Source organism: Paramisgurnus dabryanus, chromosome 11, assembly GCF_030506205.2.
Source record: "Paramisgurnus dabryanus chromosome 11, PD_genome_1.1, whole genome shotgun sequence".
In the NCBI taxonomy this organism is placed as follows: domain Eukaryota; kingdom Metazoa; phylum Chordata; class Actinopteri; order Cypriniformes; family Cobitidae; genus Paramisgurnus; species Paramisgurnus dabryanus.
The window spans coordinates 20,155,303-20,173,315 of record NC_133347.1 but is presented as its reverse complement, the minus strand read 5'-3'; the positions used below and the strand labels follow the sequence as shown (position 1 = coordinate 20,173,315).

The window sequence follows — 18,013 nt, the reverse complement described above, 5'->3', positions numbered from 1 at the left end:
TCAGTTCGGACGCAGCTCATTCAGTAAATGCATACACTGTAAAAAATACTTTGCTGCCTTAAAATTTTTTGTTGAATCAACTCAGATTTACAAGTCTTGTCAACAAAGATGAGTTGTCACAACTTATAAAATATAGTTGAGAAAAGTCAACTGAATTTTTTAAGTTATAACAACTCACCTGTAGTTATAACAACACATCTCTAGTCAAGATAAATAATAGTAAGTTGAAATGAATTGTAAATCTGAGTTGATTCAACAAAAAAAATGTTAAGGCAGCAAAGTATTTTTTACAGTGTGGCTAAACAGATGTGTTTTGAGTCTGGATTTGAATGTGACTACTGTTGGAGCACATCTGATCTCCTCTGGAAGCTGGTTCCAGCTGCGACTGGCATAATAGCTAAAAGCTGACTCTCCTTGCTTTGAGTGAACCCTTGGTGTTTCTAACTGATGTGATCCTCTGAGTGATCTGTTGGGTTTATATTCGATGAGCATATCTGCAATGTATTGAGGTCCTAGTCCACTGGGTGATTTATATACCATTAATAATACTTTTAAATCAATCCTAAATGTACACCATGGGGGTGACTAATTCAGCGGAGGCAAGAATACAGAGATCAGAGGTGTGGTAAATGCCCCCTCCCAAATGGCAAATCACACCCTAACTAAATCAAAATTGCTGTCAAAATCAACACTATTTATTTACTATAGGTCAGTGTTTCAACTTAATAAAAATTCAGATGCAAACTTTTTTTGTATACATATAAAAAGTGAAAGATGTTGAAGAACATCTCCAGTTACTACTTTAACCAACTGATGTCTCATTGCCTTCGCTTAGTGAACTGAGGTTACATTAGGTAACATGAGATGTTTCCTTTCGAGTAAGGTTCACTCATAGGGGATTGTGCAAAACCAAGCTGTGTAAAGGTAGAAAATTAGTTTAGCTGAGGCAGAGCTAGTGATCTGTAGAGAACAGTTGCATAATATAAACTGACGGACGTATTCCAAACACCATTTTTATACCCTTGCAGGGCACTTTGGGAAGGGGACACTGTTTGTATGTGTTCCAAGAAAAATTGAACACCTGAATGTCTACATGAAGTATAGTATTTTTAAGTTTAAGAGCACATGTGTAAGTGTTAGGGCAGGACAAAGGAGGTTTAAAAGTTAAAAAATTAAAACTTTTGTGTATGTTAGTTTTAGAGGTTATGCAGTTACTTTACAAATTAATCAACTAGATCATTTTCATTGTTTTCCGTTTGATCTCTGAAAACATGTTTGGATGAGGTTTGATGCATGAGACAGTCTGTAACTCCATTTACTGATCTTCAGAAAAATCACAGCAAAATCACAGCCATGTGAATCACAAGATTGTACTGCATTTTGTTGTTGTACTCACATACAGTTGAAATGAGCACAGGTGCAGTTAAAGTAAAAACTTTACAGGTGCAGCCCAGTTTCATATATCAACACATCAAACGGGAAAATCAACCTTATGACAGGTCCATAAAAAGGTCACATGACGTTATCTGCATGGACATTCTCACAAAAGCTGTAAACACTCAAAGGAAAGTTTCGAGGATTTTTTTATAAATCATCATGTTTATGAATACATTTTTTTAACATACTTTTACTACTTTATGTTGAAGAATCCATAACACATATTTGTGTTATATCTTACCCTTTACTAATGTTACTTTGCATTTAAGTTCATCCATTATTATTTTTTTAAATCTTATGTTGGGTTTGTATTTTTTTCACATACAGATAAGGTAAAGTCTCAATCTCAAGGTTTTCAGAGAGCATTGTTGTAAAGCAGTACATTTCCACTGTCATGCACGGTGAAACACGGGTTAGATTTAAAGTAATCCACATACAAGCAAGGATCAACAACCAGGCAAACATCAACATCAGAGGTAATCCAAAAACAGTGCAAGGGATGATGTTTAATGGAGTCCTGAGACATTCAAACTAATTAATCCTTAAGTTTTACAAAGAAAGTTTAGATTCAAAATACAACAAATCTCATAAATTACATTTAAAATATTGGTAAAATTGTAATTGTTATTGGTTGACCTGTGAAACATGTTGTGTGATGTGTATGTGGACTCACTTCCTTACTTTCTGACCCTATTCTTTATGGTGGTAATTTTATTTATTTAATACATATAGCAATTTAAATATAGATTAATCACTTATTTTGTAAGTTATTCTGTTTTGAACAGCACAAAAATAAAACTCAGGACACTTTGATACAGCAAAGAATTTACACCCTAAAATATAGCCTGATTTTCACAAGATTCAACTGTTTTTGTTGTTTTAATTGCTCTGAAGTTTTTCTTCCGACCAGCAGAAATTTAGCAATACTGACTTACAGCCACACACCTGCCAAATGTAATGATTTCACTTTGACACAAAATCTCACAGAAGCTCACATGAACAAACATGGCTTCAGGAGATAAACAAATATGTTGTGATAGTTTTTACACGACACATTATAAAGGCACAACATATAATGTTTGGTCATCCTAATAAATGTAAAAAAGCATTGTAAAAAAACCTAAATTTAACTTTGTATGGTTCAGTAAGGAGTCACTAACAAAAACGCAAAGAACAATATCAACCATGCCCTCAGAATAAAAATAGAAGTGTCTTCTTGACATAGCGAAAACAATTACTTCATGTATTTGTCATTTATTATAAATTATATATATACATATATATATACACACACACACACACACACACACACACACACACACAAAAGCAACATCTGAACTCAGTACATACCAACAGAAGGTGTGTTCAAATCAGTCATACAGATAAATGTACCTTTGTTCATCTGTATTTTTTTTACAGAAGCTTCCTCATTTCTGATCTCTGTTTATATTGTTTTTGAGAAGCAACATAACAACAATTTTTCATGCATGTCACTGATCAATAATATATTCTGTTGAAGTTCCCCATACCTGTTATTTTATATTCAGCTTTTTTTAGATACATGCCACTTTTATATCAACTGATTGTCATTTAACCAAAACAAAGTTTTATTTTTATCTTATTCTCAATGCAGCATTACAAACATTTCTAGTGCATTTGCAATAAAAACACATCTCTGTGCGTTCTCCAGCTTGTATGTCCTGTTTTACTTGTATTTTTTAAACTCAGGCTGTTTGTAAAATAACCAAAAGAATTTGACTTAAATAAACTAAATACAGCCACCATTTCTTATGCCTTTTAAAAATATAGATATTTTTAAGATAATCTTAAATTCTCAAAGATACATAGTGGTACCACATGTATACATATCTATACCCAATGGTACATATTGGGACCTTTAAAAGGGTACTGCCCCATTGACTGTGGTACATATTTTGACCTAACATTGTAAAAGGATGAGAAATAATCATAAAATTAATTAATTCTTATAAAACAAAAACAAAACATTTCATATATAGGCTATATATACGGTATATATTTGTTTAACTAACAAGTCAAAGAGCTCTATTGTACGAGTCTCAAGCATTTATGTCCTATCTGAAATGTCATTGGACAAAAACACAGTGGTTTACATTTCTTTTATGTACGGCTTATGTGCAAAATAAACACAACCAGAGGTTTTCCACTAGTTCCTTGTCATTATTTCTTTTTCTAAACAAGAATAATTGTGTTTAAAGATCTATGAGACCTTATTCATCATGTTTAATGTCTGTGGTGTAACACAGTAACTTAGTGTCCATCTACTGGTCATCATCAACCAGTGTTTGTAGAGGTTGAGTGAATCTGGTGTCCTGACCTACAGCTGCTATAACATGTGCTATAAATGAAAGACCATCAACATAGAGTCATTAAGATAGTAGTCATTTTAAATCAGGACAGATTTATATTAGCTTAGTTTAATAATGGTTATACTAAAATTAAAACTTAGTAAACTATGCAATCCATTTTGCTAAACATTTTCAAATCATGCTGTTTTTTTAAAGCAATCCATGTCCATATAGCTTAAACTTTAATGTTGCATTTCAAGTTTACATGTTCACTCCAAGCTTATCTTTAGATATGTGTGCACACTAACCTGTGCGTTTTCTTAAATAGTAGATGAGTCCTCCAACAGTCATTATCATTCCCAACACAAAACCTGCAGCCCCAGTAATGATCTCTTTTTTACTAGACTTAGGCAGAGAGGAATCTGTGAAACAAACCAAGATTCATAGCTTAAAACATTGTTCCCCAACTCTGAGATATTCTGGCCCCTAGATATTACTTGTTTCCTGCATTCGGTTTTATCATCTACCAGGCAATACTTTTCTGATCATTCACAAAAGTTACAGTATAGCAATGCTTGTCTGGATGGGAAACACGTGACTGCCCTATGTTGTCATTTAGATTCGGATTTGGGATATTCTCACCTCAAAACACCGGAAATAACGTCTGAATTAAAGGTGACATAGAATAACTGAACGGGGTATTTATCCTTGTTCTGTGATGTGACATGTAGACAATTTTTTTTTTTTGGGGGGGGGGGTCTGTAATGCCTTAGAAGCTTCCTAAAAACCTCTCTCAGATAGATCTATTAGGGTGGGGGATTTTAAACAAGTGGTTTTGCACCTATTCGGCTCCCCCTACTGGCTTAACTTGCAATCTCATTACTGATTGGCTGACTTTGCTGCCACTCAAAAAATGTAGCCATTTTTTTTAAAGTGGAGGGGCAGTGAGATGCCTGTGATGTCATAAGCATTACTTTTTCAGATTGTGCCGTTTTCTGGCTGACATTTTTAAAAGAGGAATTTCTATGAGACTGAGATGTTTAGCATGTCTAGCACTCTTCTTATGTTCGTGAATGCGGGTAGACTACCATTATTCAACAAAGACAAGCTAAAATGTTTTTTCATTCTCTGTCCCCTTTAATTAATATTTAAAGTATTTAGTAACATTTAAACATTAATGTTAAAGATTTAGTACATTGAAAATGTTTAGGTAGTAAATATCATAAATCCTGTTGTCTGTAACATACGCAAATGGCACTAAGAAAATGTTTACAATCTTTATTTGTTCTTAAACAGATAACAAACTTCAGGAAAGGTTCATCTCTTTGTAGTGCTTTGTGACCTGAGCAAGTCTCATAAAGACAATTGACAAGTTTAATTTAAATAGCATTTTTTTGATCAGACTCAATATAATATATTCTCCCCAAAGAAGTATTTCTGAATGGTCTAAAGCTGGGATCAAGCGGATATAGTATTTGATAAACATATCATACATGCTGGTTGTATTTTGTTAATATCATTATCTCATTTTTTATGAAGATGGTTTGCATCTGAGCTCCTCATTTGTCAATCTAAAACCCTGAAGACAAGATGCTTGGCACACTGTAAAATTCTGTTTGTAACTTAATTTTTAGTAATACTGCAAAACAGTCTCTTTCAATATTGTTAATCAAAGACTTTACTCATAATTTTAAAACTGCTATATCATAAACCCATTCAAACTTTTAAAGGAAACCATAGCAATTAGCCTTCTGGGCTGGCATACACAAAATTTATTTCTATAATTTAGAAACTATAACTATTAAAGTACAACTGTATGTTAATAAGAGTAATGTTCTTACCCCATGGGTAGATGATGGGTTTATTGGAGCTGGCGTGCTCCACTACACAGCTGATCTTCTCTCCAGGTTTTGGGAAATATTCCAGGTGGGAGTGGATCTGATAATACCAGTCTCCATCAGCCAGCTCTTCAGTCGAGGTCACATCTGATTTTATCACCTCACCATCTCTCATCCAGGATATTTTAATGTGTTTGGGGTAAAATCGATAAGCACTGCATATCAGCATGGCTGGTTGTTTACCACTGGCCTGCCTTACTGATTGGATACTGACTTCTGGTTTTACTGTAGGCATGAAAAGATGAAGTTTATGCTTTTTATATTGATTATTGTTATGTGGATTTATAATTTCTGTTGCAGTGGTCTCCAACAACAAGGTTGCCTGCAAGGAGTCCGTGAGTTGCCCGCCAAAGCAAGCACATTCTATTAATAGCATCAATTTTAATATTTATTTAATACATATTTTTATATAAGCTTGGATTCTTTTATGTATGTTAACATTTTAAATAATGATGAAACAATCAATAATTAAATAAAGGCAACATTTTTTTTAGTAGACTATTAAAAAAGTAGCTATCCATTGTGGTAGCCCTTGTTCACAAAACAATTTGGAGACCTGGCCATGTGAATCTGTTGTCTAGTTTCTACAGTGACTTATGATAAAGTAAAAAGGCTTAAATGTCAAATCTCACTTGTTTTTTGGGACAGATAGTGAAATATTGCTCCATAGCTCTTGCAGTTTGCCACATTTCTTTCTCCCTCCTCATGTAGCCACTCTTGTCGTTTATTAAAATCATCTGCCCATTTCATTGCATATTCAGTGTAACCAACAACCTTATTCTCGGTGCTGTTGAATCTTATCAGTTCAGCCTTGTTGTAGTTAACTGAGAAGATGAACTCAACGTTTTCTAATGAGCCAAGTACACGGCAGCGAGATAGAACATATGCAAAATGTCCATGCACTACAAACAGAAATAAATGATCAATACATCACAATTTAATAGAACTAAATATGAAAACTATTTCTAGCCAGATACTGATATATATATATATATATATATAGACATAGATTCACTTTTATTGCAATCTATTTAAGTGACAATCACTTTTGATATTATAGGTACAGTCTTTGAAAATATAAAAACATACTGTATCTTACCTGCTTCAAGCAAAGCAAACAAAAACATGGTCATACATGTCACAATATGATGATGATGCATTTTTGCAAGTGCTGTTATACGGACATACAGAAGAAATGAGCACGGGCAAACTTAAAGTAAATAGCTTATCAGCCGAGACTGTGGTGCCAGCCTAGTTTCACATACTGGAAGTCAAACTGGAATATCAAGCTTATGGCAGACCCACACAAAAGGTCACATGACTGAGCAACGTAATCTGCACTAGGCATTCACAAAAGAGTTAAAAAAGGAAGTGAAAGTTTTTTTGATGAATTTTTGAGGAATAACCATTGTTAAAAAATGAATTGATTCACTTTAATATTTTTCCCCTGATGTAATGCGAAATGCAGAATTTTTCTGTTCTTGCCAAAAACTTTGACCCTGCAAGGTTTTCTGATGGATAGTTTTTTTAATGACTTTTTATATAAAATACATATCAATGAGCATAAAACTTTAGACATAAAGACACAATTTTTTTTTGAAATATTTTCATATCATAATTATAGCTCTAATTGTACTATTAAAAACAAGACTCAATATTAAAGCTTTATTGCAAGTCAATTATATTATTTTACATTACCATTAGGTCAACACATTTGAGTCATGTTTTTTAAATCTTGGTCTTGCTATTTAACTGCCATCCTTAAGAACAGTACATACAGTATGTCAGATTACATCCTTCAATATCAAAACCATAACCTATTATATAGACTTTTTACAGTATAAAATAAGTAAGCTACATACATGAAGAGTGTAGTTTTTGTTACAAAAACACAATAGACCTCTGTTGAGCTTTATCTCTATTTAATTTGTTGCTCCACTTTTATGTTGTGATAATATAGGGAACTACAATATTATAGCATGTCTTAATATGAAGACTGTACTTCTGGAAGATTCCAGCAGTAAGTATTAAACAAACATCCATGCACCCTGATGTTCTCTGCTATGTAAAAAGACAGTGGCCATCCATATAGTATTATCATGTAGTGCCCTAAGCAATGCAAAGTTTAGTCCTAAAATGTGTTAAACTCATACAGAACATTAGCACCTCTGTATTTCAATTTCATACGAGAACCAAACCCCAGAACTAATACAGTTGTTGTCAGTATGAGTTGCAGCTGCTTCCTTTGACAATAAAGAAAATTCCAGCAGCCAATCCTATCAGTCCAAAACCAAGTCCAACTCCACAGAACACTAATGGACCATTACTGGACTCCTTTATCTCTACGTCTGTAGAAGATCAACATACAGTTTGTGATATTGTGAAATCATAATCAACATGTGATTTTACTGTAATTTAAAGACACAACGACCTACCCCATATTCTAGTTTGAGGTTGCTCGAGAGCTTTGTGCTCCACAGTGCAGCAGTATATGTCTCCTTCCACTGGAATAAAACTCAATCTAGAAAACACATTCATGGTCCCATCTTGGTTTGGGTGATACTGGCTGAGAGTTGTGCTATCTGTCACGTTTAAATTGTTTTTGGTCCATGTGATTGTAACGGGTGGAGGAAAAAATCCAGTAACGTGGCAGATCAGTGTGTTTTCAACGTTTAACTCTGCATCACTTTTGGAGTAAATTGAACTCCAGGGAGGATCTGAACGAAACAGAAGACATTTATCACCGCATTTTATTTATTTTTTATGTCTACTACATGTTCAAATATTACTAACCAAGTTGCTCTGATGAATTCGCATACAACCCATTCAACACTGTAACTATGTTTTGACACTGAGTTGAAGCTTTTTCCGCATCCAAATATAGCCATGGAATCTGAACAGGTCCAGCAAAATCAGGTAACGTGAGGACTTCTTTCTTCTCTTTGAAGTCCACGTGTCCCACCAGATCAGCATTAAATGTGATGAGGAATTCATTTTGACCTGCTCCATCCCCACATGTTTCAATCAACCCATATTCATAATAGCCTGTTATTCAGAAGTCAGAATTAATAACACCTAAATTAATATATGCCGGCAAAATATAACATTATTTTCATCTTCTATTCAGATCACTTGAAATAAAATAAAAATAGAAAACAATTAATTACATCTCTAAATAAGAAAGAGTAAAACAGGAATTTATGATTTGACTTACTTTGGGCCTCAGTGTAAAACACACAGGTTACAATGAGTGTAGTTATAAAAAATTCCTCCATTTTTAAGTATATCAGCATACAGTCAGGACATGTATGGCTCCCAAACAACACTGTGTGTCAGAAGGTTTCATGAGGAACTGCAAACCCTTCCGTATGAGCAACGTCTTTTGTAGTCTCAAATCAACCAATAGGCTTTAATGCAATCCTGTGACATGATAGTCTCTAGGGAAACTAAACAAATTTTTTTAATAAATTCATTGGTAGACATTTGTTCCACATAACTGAATTTAGTTTTGTCGACCTAACTAAACTGCTATTTCTGTCAGATACTTTGTGTAGCAAAGTTAATGTGTGTAAATTTATGGGATTTTCTTAAAGTGACTATTGTAGAAATGTTTTGGTGAGCCTGTGTGAATTGTAGCCCGGTGTGGTCTTCTGCTGCTGTAGCCCATCTGCCTCAAGGTTCGGCGTGTTGTGTGTTCAGAGATGCTCTTCTGCATACCTTGGTTGTAACGAATGATTATTTGAGTTACTGTTGCCTTTCTATCAGCTCGAACCAGGCTGGCCATTCTTCTCTGACCTTTGGCATCAACAAAGCATTTGCGCTCACAGAACTGCAACTCACTGGATATTTTCTCTTTTTGGGACCATTCTCTGTAAACCCTTGAGATGGTTGTGTGTGAAAATCACAGTAGATCAGCAGTTTCTGAAATACTCAGACCAGCCCATCTGGCACCAACAACCATGCCACTTTCAAAGTCACTTAAAGCACCTTTCTTCCCCATTCTGATGCGCTGTTTGAACTGCAGCAGATCATCTTGACCATGTCTACATGCAGTGCCGGCGCCAGCCGAGCGCTGATGAGGGGGCTTCTAAAATACCAGAGGGGGCGATCACATGAATGCATATAATTCCCCCAGCTAGAAAATACATAGGTTTGGTACATTAAGTTTTAAAGTGTTATAAACAAACATCTCTGTAATACAACCACAAAAACTACAGCTATAGTGAGCAACGTACAGAGCTCTGAACAATACAACAACAACAAAAAAACGCATACCTAACGTCACATATTAGCACAACACTACTCATTAGAAGTTCAGACCCAGAGGTAGAAATACATTTTACGTAATGGTGGGGGGCAGTGTTGGCAAATAGAGTTGATGGTTTTCAGCCCAAAAACTGTCCAAACGCAACATTTATCAACATTTTGGTTCAATTTGATCATATAACATAGTTATTTTAACTGCCACAAGTAATGCACCATAAGCTAGCGATTAAGCAGCTAGAGAACCACAATAGCAAAATGACAATAACTCGTTTACATATACAGCTATGCTGTAGGATAGGCTAATTCAAATTCGTTAATTATAAATTTAACAATGTCTGTTTTTTATCTATTTACTCCTGATAAACAGGTGTGTGAGAGAGAGAGATCGTACAGGCTTACCTTTAACGTTAAATGCAGAACAATAATAGGCTGTTGGTTGTACGTTGACTTGCAAGGATGCTGAAGAACATGAACATCTGAACTTTTCAAAACTATGTACAGTCTGGCTGAAGTTCATGGTGCCCGAATTGACTTAATGACAGCCGAATATTTGGATCTTTGCACCTGAAATGCTCCGATAATTCATCCACGCCACGGCATTAATTGATGTGTGACAATCCGGAGTCCGGTTTGTAGAACTTCCAATGCTATTTTACATATATCCATTGCTACAGGGCAGGCCCAGGTCACTCTCACACTCCCGTCTGTAAATTTTTATATAATTTCCCACTTCGACATCTTGATTTCCCTCTGAGACTCAGAACGCGGGCTCATTGTCGGCGTGCCTCAAGCCGTCAACACAAACTTGTTCAACTTCAGGCGCGGCTGCAAGAACCAACAACCACATGACGTCAAAGTACCGCGAGAACGATTCGAGAAATCATACTAAGTGTCGTTTCGTCTCGCTCTCGCGGCATTTTGACGTCTTCGCCTGATGAATTTGAACAAGCCTATAGGCTATACATGAGTGGGCGTGTGTCACGGTAGAATACATGCACAGTTGTTTTTTTGTTTTGTTAAATAATTAGACTTTAAAATTCCCTTTAGGAAGACAATACACAAGGCAAACGTGATTTTTAAATAGCGCATTTTATCATTAAAATCCCATTCAACATTAATGGTGATCTGAGGGGGCGGGATAGTGCCAGTGAGGGGGCGACGCCCCCTCACGCCCCCTCGTGGCGCCGGCCCTGTCTACATGCCTAAATGCATTGAGTTGCTGCCATGTAATTGGCTGATTAGAAATTTTCATTAACGTGCAGTTGGACAGGTGTACCTAATAAAGTGGCCGATGGGTGTATAATAGCATTATATTTTGATTAGATTCCTTTTGGAAAAGTAGCCTAGTAATTGGTTTACTTTTGTGTTTTTTATTTGACGTGTTGAGCACATTGATATGCAAATCTGAAGCTGATGTAGCATTGAAGTAGTGAAATTATTCAACAAAGTGAAAACTTTTATAAAAGGAATAATAAAAAAAAAATGTGCAGCTGCAAAGGAAAAATCAAACCTTTGATGATGATTGTGAGGTGTCATTTTTTCCAACATTCTAGTACTAACTAACTAGACACATATACGGCAGAAACAATACTCAGATTAACAATTTGTGCACATAACTTATTCAAGATGATGACATGCTACATGCATCTTTTAGCGACTATCTGGTGGAGTCACTCAGAGAACACAATGTAATCCAATATAACAATAAACTTAATTTAAACACAAGTACAATGCCTTCAGTTCGAAATGTTTATTGGACAAAATATACACACATGAAATATCATCAGAACATTGACACAAGAAAATTGTACATCTTGCAAATACTTCAAAAATCTTTGTGTATGGAATGACATAATTAAAAAAAATACAGCAGGTAAACTATTATTACTAAAGAGAAGATAGTGTTCTTTAACAATATTACGGCGCATTCACACGGGGCGTCAGCGTTGACGCTTCCCATTCACTTTTAATGGGTGACGTCAAGCGTTGGCGAACTGAATTGTGGATCCGTCGGTGCCGCGTCAGTGCCGTTGCTCGCGGCAGAAGTTGAACATTTCTCAACTTTTCAAGCGGCAACGCGTGCGTCAGCCAATCATATCGCCTTATGCAAATAACCTAGGCAGAGCCAGCCAATTACGTTTATGGAAGACCGGAGCTTGTGTTGCGGCTACAGTGATTGGCTGTTGGCCACGCTTCAGACAAGCCTTCCGTTAAGCGTTAACGCTTACGCCCCGTGTGAATGTACCGTTACTGTATGATTTCAGGCCACAAATTAGTTTAGTGTTTTGTGTTGCATCTTGTGTACATTGAACATACTCCAACTTTGTTGCCATTCACTTGCCAGTCATTTTTCATGTTCATTCACTAAAGCTGGAAAAATAAATTAACTTTAGAAAATGTTAAAATTAACTGTTGCTTTACATGTTGCTAAATATATCTGTGGATATAGTGGGAAAATTAAGAGATTTCATTATAATTTTTTTTTTTTAAGTAACACTTACTTGGAGTGGGAGAGTAAGTATGTAAGGTCCCAACACCTCGCCCTTAATAAGAATTACAGTTTAAACATTACAAATAGAGAAATTTGAATAACAAAGGTGGATTTTCTCCAAACACAAGATAGAGGTTGGGTATACTTTAACAGAACATTTACCTTCAGCGTGTCTCTTCCTCCACATGATGATTGCTATTATGATGAGAATAGCCACACCTATTAACACCAACACACTGACAACTATGAAGAGTTTGTATGATCCCAGGTTGAAGACTTTAACATCTGTAATTGTTGTGAATAAAGTGTATTAATTATGAAGAATAAAATCAATAAGCTAAAGAGATACTGCATAGTGCCAAGTGACTTGCAGACCATATACAAATAATATAAAAACATTTATTTTTGAAAATAAACATACTGTCCAATTTAATATCCATATTCAAAAAGTGGCTTGTTAGTTTTTCTTTACCAAACGTGATGTCGAGTTTGTTGTCTAAGCTGAGATGCTTTGCTGTACAGTTGTAGTTGGGTCTCTCATGCAGTTCTTCTGCACTGATCACTAAACTCTTCCTCATCTGATATGTCCCGTCTCCATTGGGCAGAAGTTCTCCTCCAGTAATCTGGACGTCATCCACAGCCTGACCACCCTTGGATAGGGTCAAGTTCATGTGACGGGGGTAAAATCCAGTTGCCAGGCAGGTGATCTGGACCTCATCAGTGTCTTTAAGGGTCTTCTTCAGGAGTCTGACTCTAGGTTTAACTGTAGAGAAGGATAAGAAGTGTAACTTTTTAAAACTGTAAACCTTTTAAACCTATTGCAATAATTATTTATAAAGCATTAAAATGTTTATTGTAAAATGTCTAAAAATGTAATTTTTTAAGCTATTATATATTAATTACTGTTTATTGATATTTATCCAATTGATTGTCTTACCCTTCCTCATCACACGGTTTTTCTCCGTGTTCAGGTACCTCCGCAATGTTTTAATGCAAATAGGATGATAAACATTTTCATACAGAAACTTAATATGTAGCCGATGTGGTTGATCCTCTGTTATCATCCATGGCATTTTTATCTGAATGTCATTTTTCTCCATGTCAAATGTGAACTCCTCTACATTTTGTCCATTGGAAGCATCCCAGCTCTGAAGTAGACCTGGTTTATTATTGGATAGTTCACATCCAGCCAGTCTCTGATAAACATCTACACCTTCATACGAACAGAAAGAATTTTAATTAAGACAGATTACCCTTAAAAAACGTTCACTCTTACATAGCCATAGTCAATAGCCATTTTGTTTAATTGATTTAGACTACACTAATTTAGATGTAGATAGAATTTTTTTTTGTACAGTTATAATGTAAAGGCAGATCCTAAAGTTTTTTTTGCCATAAGAACCACATGACTGTACATTTTGACTACCTGCCAAAATACTAAATTTCATTTTTTTCATTGTGTATGGTGAGCAACTAGAACTAGGTGTGAAAAAGAACTTTCATTGTTTATGGTGTGGGCAGCTATCACTGCAGCGACCAGGGAGCAAATGGGGGATTGCTCAAGGGCACCGCTGTCGCTTCCTGCCAGCACCCCTACCAGATTATGCCTACCCTCATTCCCTTCTATGGTTGGGGTTAGGTTAAGGTGTTGGTTGGGATTAGCAAATCAGGCAGCAATATCATCGAGGGGGGCATAATCTGGCAAGGGTGCTTTTCTTGGCACTACACTGGGCATGAAAATTGAACTGGTGACCTTAAGGGTACAACCCTGACTGCCAAAGTAGTAGCCACAACAGTTCCTATTAGGCCATGGCAGTTCTCTATGCTGTAAATATAAACATATACAATTTACATTTGTTCGTAAAAGTTTTTGTGTTGTTTTATTTAATAATAAGCTTACCATTTGTGTGATTCAAGTGTTGCCTCAAGTATAATGCTCTATTTTTCATGCTGTCATACAGATGACGAAATATAACATCAGCATCCCTTTTCTGTTCCTCAAGGTACTTTGAATCAGTAAAACTGCGATAAAAAACACTGAATGCGTTTGAGTCATAATACGCTATTTGCACATCATCCAGCATCAGTACAACACTAAATTCAGGAAATGGGGTCTGCCCAACAGCATATGTTGCAAAAGCCATCAGTGAGTGAGAACCTGTAGGTAAACAACAAGATCATTTCTGAGTTATAGTTTTAACAGAGTAGACAATCAAAGTAGGCTACACCAAAGTTAAGCAAACGTAGTGAGAAACTTTTTTATATAAGCATATCCTAACAGTACAAAGGTGCTCTTAAGTTACACATTAACAAAATGAATGGTTGTTACGTGAGATTATAGCTCGTCTCAGTGACTCTCTGTACACTAAATCCAAAATAACTCGTTTTATCTAAGCATGCATATTAGTATTTCAGTTTTTAGGTTACAGTTTTGTCAAATGCTTACACATTGAAACACATGCTACATGAGTTAATCAGTACAAGGTATTTACTTAAAAAAAATACTTTTAAAAACAATTCACAAAAAAAACTATTACCATTTAAAATTAAGATCATACTGTATTTCTAGACATTAAAAATCACAAATTTGTGGCTTTGTACTTCTGACGGTCAAATTAGTGATCGTAATTACCTGCATTGATGACTGTTAAGCATGACAACAAATATATAAAAATGAGCATTTTCAACAGTGCTGCAGTCTTTCAAAGTTTAAAGTAGACCAATATTCCCAACACAGATGATTTACTCCTTTAAGCTTCCAAGGCAAGAAACACGCAGTAAATGAACAACAAAAACTGTATTCAAATAGATTTCTTCATAAGTCTGTTTGTTGTGTTTATCTGCGTCTCTACTCCATCTACACTTTCACTTTCATTTTAACTTTTTGGCTGCAGCCTGCAGATCGGGGCGGGGCTGCACCTGGGGCCCATAACGCTTCTCATTGGTTAGTGCAACAATAATGATGTCACGTGCAGCTAATAGACCAATTTAGAGTAGACGTCACAGTTACGTCACTGCAAGCTGCGCGCGCAATGCGGTTGCAGAAAAACAGTGGAAATGAATTAGACACGAGTGAAAAGAGCAAGATAACTCACTAGAAAATGTCCTGTTGTGCTGTTAAGTGTCAGAATAAGAATGCCAAAAAAGATGGCTTTCATTTTTATAGAATACCATCGTCGAAGACATCATTTGAAGATAAACGTAGGTGTTTATGATTACAATAAGCCCTTAAACGGACAGAATGGAGCGAGGGAATCATCTGGAAATCTTTTAATTAGAATAGAAAATAAGTAGAGAAGATGTCTCGTGTTCTGTCGAAGTTTGTTCCCTCCATGTGTTTCTTATACCCAGCAAGCAATAGCCGTCATTTCAACGTCTCGTTTCAGTATAGACCCGATATAGCCGGGCTGTGCCTAGCCCACTTCTAGCCCAAATAAACTTTAATTTGGTTACATGTGGTTTTTGACAAAATAATTTGTGAGATCTATTTTATCATGTAAGCAAAGTTAACAGCGATTACAAGGTATTTCGTTTCATTTCTTTAAAGTGTTTTATGCATCGTCTGTACGTAGTCATAATTTAGCTCATAAATAGACCGACTACGAATAAACAACGTTTAGCCCAGAAATAACCATGAATTTAATTACACGTTGTTTTGCCAAAATGATTTGTGAGATGACGATATTTAATAATGTAAACAAAGTTCAAAGCAATTAAGGTATTTTGTTTCATTTCTTTAAAGTGTTTTATGCACTGTCTGTACTTAGCCACTATTTAGCTTACAAATAGACAGACTACGAATAACCCACGTTTAGCCCAGAAATAACAATTTTTAATTACATATGGGTTTTGCCAAATAACTTGTGAGATGTATGGTATTTCATTGTGTAAGCAAAGTTAACAGCGATTACAAGGTTTGTTTAATTTCTTTAAAGTGTTTTATGCACCGTCGTACGTAGCCACTATTTAGCTCATAAATAGACCGACTACGAACAAACCATGTTTAGCCCAGAATAACCTTGAATTTAATAAAAATTTGTTTTTGCCAAAATAACTTGCAAGATTTATGATATTTCATTAGGCATGCAAAGACACCAATGAATTTAAGATGTTTGGTTTTATCTGAATATCTGCAGTCACGCATAACATTCATTCCCTTTCAGTCGGTCACTACGACGTCACGTCGTGACCGACGAATTGGGAACTCGCTTAGAGGGACCAATCTGCTTCGAATACTACTAAAACGCCAATGAACTTGGCATTGAGATATTTGCATAATGCTGGCGCCGCCCCGCCAGGTGCGTATATAAGCAGCAGGTGCAAATAGGGAAATTAGCTTTTTATCGCTTCGAAAGCCGGCAGTATCTGCTACTGAGAAGCTACTCTACTCTGTTGGGATTCGATTGCTGAAGTTGGTTGGACTAGCAGTACCACAGCGGACGCTTCGCTTAATTCCACGGCTCTACATCTGTTTGTTGTTTTGAGTTTAGTGTGTGCGTTGCCTTCCTGTGCGCTCATCAACTAAGCATCTGAGTGAATTTCCGTAAAAGAGTGATACGAGAGAGCTTTGTGCCTTGTTAAAGGCAGCCACTCTCTCGTATATCCGGACATCAGCGTCCTTTTCAGGATGGCTTTTCGTCCGTGCGATCTTGGGTGCGGCAAATATATGGGTCCGAAGGACGGTCACGAGCGTTGTCTTTCGTGTTTGGGCATCGAGCACGCAGAGGCAGCGTTCGCTGGGGGTAAATGTTCTCACTGCGAGATCATGTCCCTTGTGGATTTGCGGAGACGGTTGTCTTTCCTCTGGGAAAAGCGCAACCCTCGTCATGCGAGTGCTGAACGCCGCCACGGTGCGGCTGTGAAGCTCTCTAGGGACGACCTCCGCATCACTGTGCTGAGCCGGTCGGGGGATTCGTCCTCCAGCTCTCAGCCTCCTCATCCACAGCCGGTTGATGTGCCGATGGAGACTTCAGCGTCGTGTTCTACGATGACTCTAGAATCCATCGTGCCGCCCTCCGGGTCCACCGACGCCGCAGCATCCGAGGGTGGGCCTCCTCCCCCTGACGTGGACCCCGACGCCCTTCCTCCCTCTGGTCGGGTTGGGACGCCGGAGTTCGATCCAGAGATGGTGGCCGTGCTCGCTCGAGCGGCGGAGACCGTAGGGTTAGAGTGGGTTCCCCCCCCTCAGCCCGAACCGTCCCGCCTGGATGATTGGTTCTTTGGAGCTGCCCGGGTTTCACAACCCTCTCCACCGGTGCCTTTCTTCCCCGAGGTGCACGAGGAGCTGACTAGAACCTGGAAGTCGCCGTTTTCTACGAGATTACGGCCGTTTCAGCCCTCCCCCCTCACCTCCCTCACCAGCGGAGCCGCTAAGGGTTATACGGGGATCCCTCCTGTGGAGCGCGCGGTTGCGATGCAGCTGTGTCCGGCTAACGCTCCCTCTTGGAAGGACCGCCCAACCCTCCCCTCTCGTGCCTGCAGACAGTCCTCCGGTTTAACGGGCGCTGCCCATCAGGCATGTGGAGAGGCGGCTTCAGCCCTGCACGCTATGGCGTTGCTGCAGGTTCACCAAGCGAAGGCCTTGAGGGATCTGC

At 37.3% G+C, this 18,013-nt stretch overlaps 3 protein-coding genes across 3 annotated transcripts; all 3 read right to left on the bottom strand.

Annotated features, from left to right (window-relative positions):
* Positions 1–2,995: 2,995 nt before the first annotated feature.
* Positions 2,996–6,981, bottom strand: LOC135729578 (DLA class II histocompatibility antigen, DR-1 beta chain-like). Its single transcript, XM_065247315.2, has 5 exons — positions 6,762–6,981; positions 6,295–6,564; positions 5,606–5,887; positions 4,073–4,186; positions 2,996–3,814 (listed from the first exon to the last, which is right to left on the bottom strand). Exons 1-5 carry the CDS (start codon positions 6,820–6,822, stop codon positions 3,738–3,740), a joined length of 804 nt encoding a protein of 267 aa, XP_065103387.1. The 5' UTR covers positions 6,823–6,981; the 3' UTR covers positions 2,996–3,737.
* A 177-nt stretch (positions 6,982–7,158) lies between these two features.
* On the bottom strand, positions 7,159–9,008 carry LOC135729581 (H-2 class II histocompatibility antigen, A-U alpha chain-like). The gene is made up of 4 exons (XM_065247319.2): positions 8,877–9,008; positions 8,456–8,707; positions 8,098–8,379; positions 7,159–8,010 (listed from the first exon to the last, which is right to left on the bottom strand). The coding sequence occupies exons 1-4, from the start codon at positions 8,953–8,955 to the stop codon at positions 7,883–7,885; spliced, it is 741 nt and encodes a 246-aa protein (XP_065103391.1). The 5' UTR covers positions 8,956–9,008; the 3' UTR covers positions 7,159–7,882.
* Positions 9,009–11,669: 2,661 nt separating this feature from the next.
* LOC135729577 (DLA class I histocompatibility antigen, A9/A9 alpha chain) lies at positions 11,670–15,282 on the bottom strand. The gene is made up of 7 exons (XM_065247314.2): positions 15,052–15,282; positions 14,320–14,577; positions 13,357–13,632; positions 12,892–13,182; positions 12,582–12,704; positions 12,430–12,471; positions 11,670–12,298 (listed from the first exon to the last, which is right to left on the bottom strand). The coding sequence occupies exons 1-7, from the start codon at positions 15,098–15,100 to the stop codon at positions 12,273–12,275; spliced, it is 1,065 nt and encodes a 354-aa protein (XP_065103386.1). The 5' UTR covers positions 15,101–15,282; the 3' UTR covers positions 11,670–12,272.
* Positions 15,283–18,013: the final 2,731 nt, after the last annotated feature.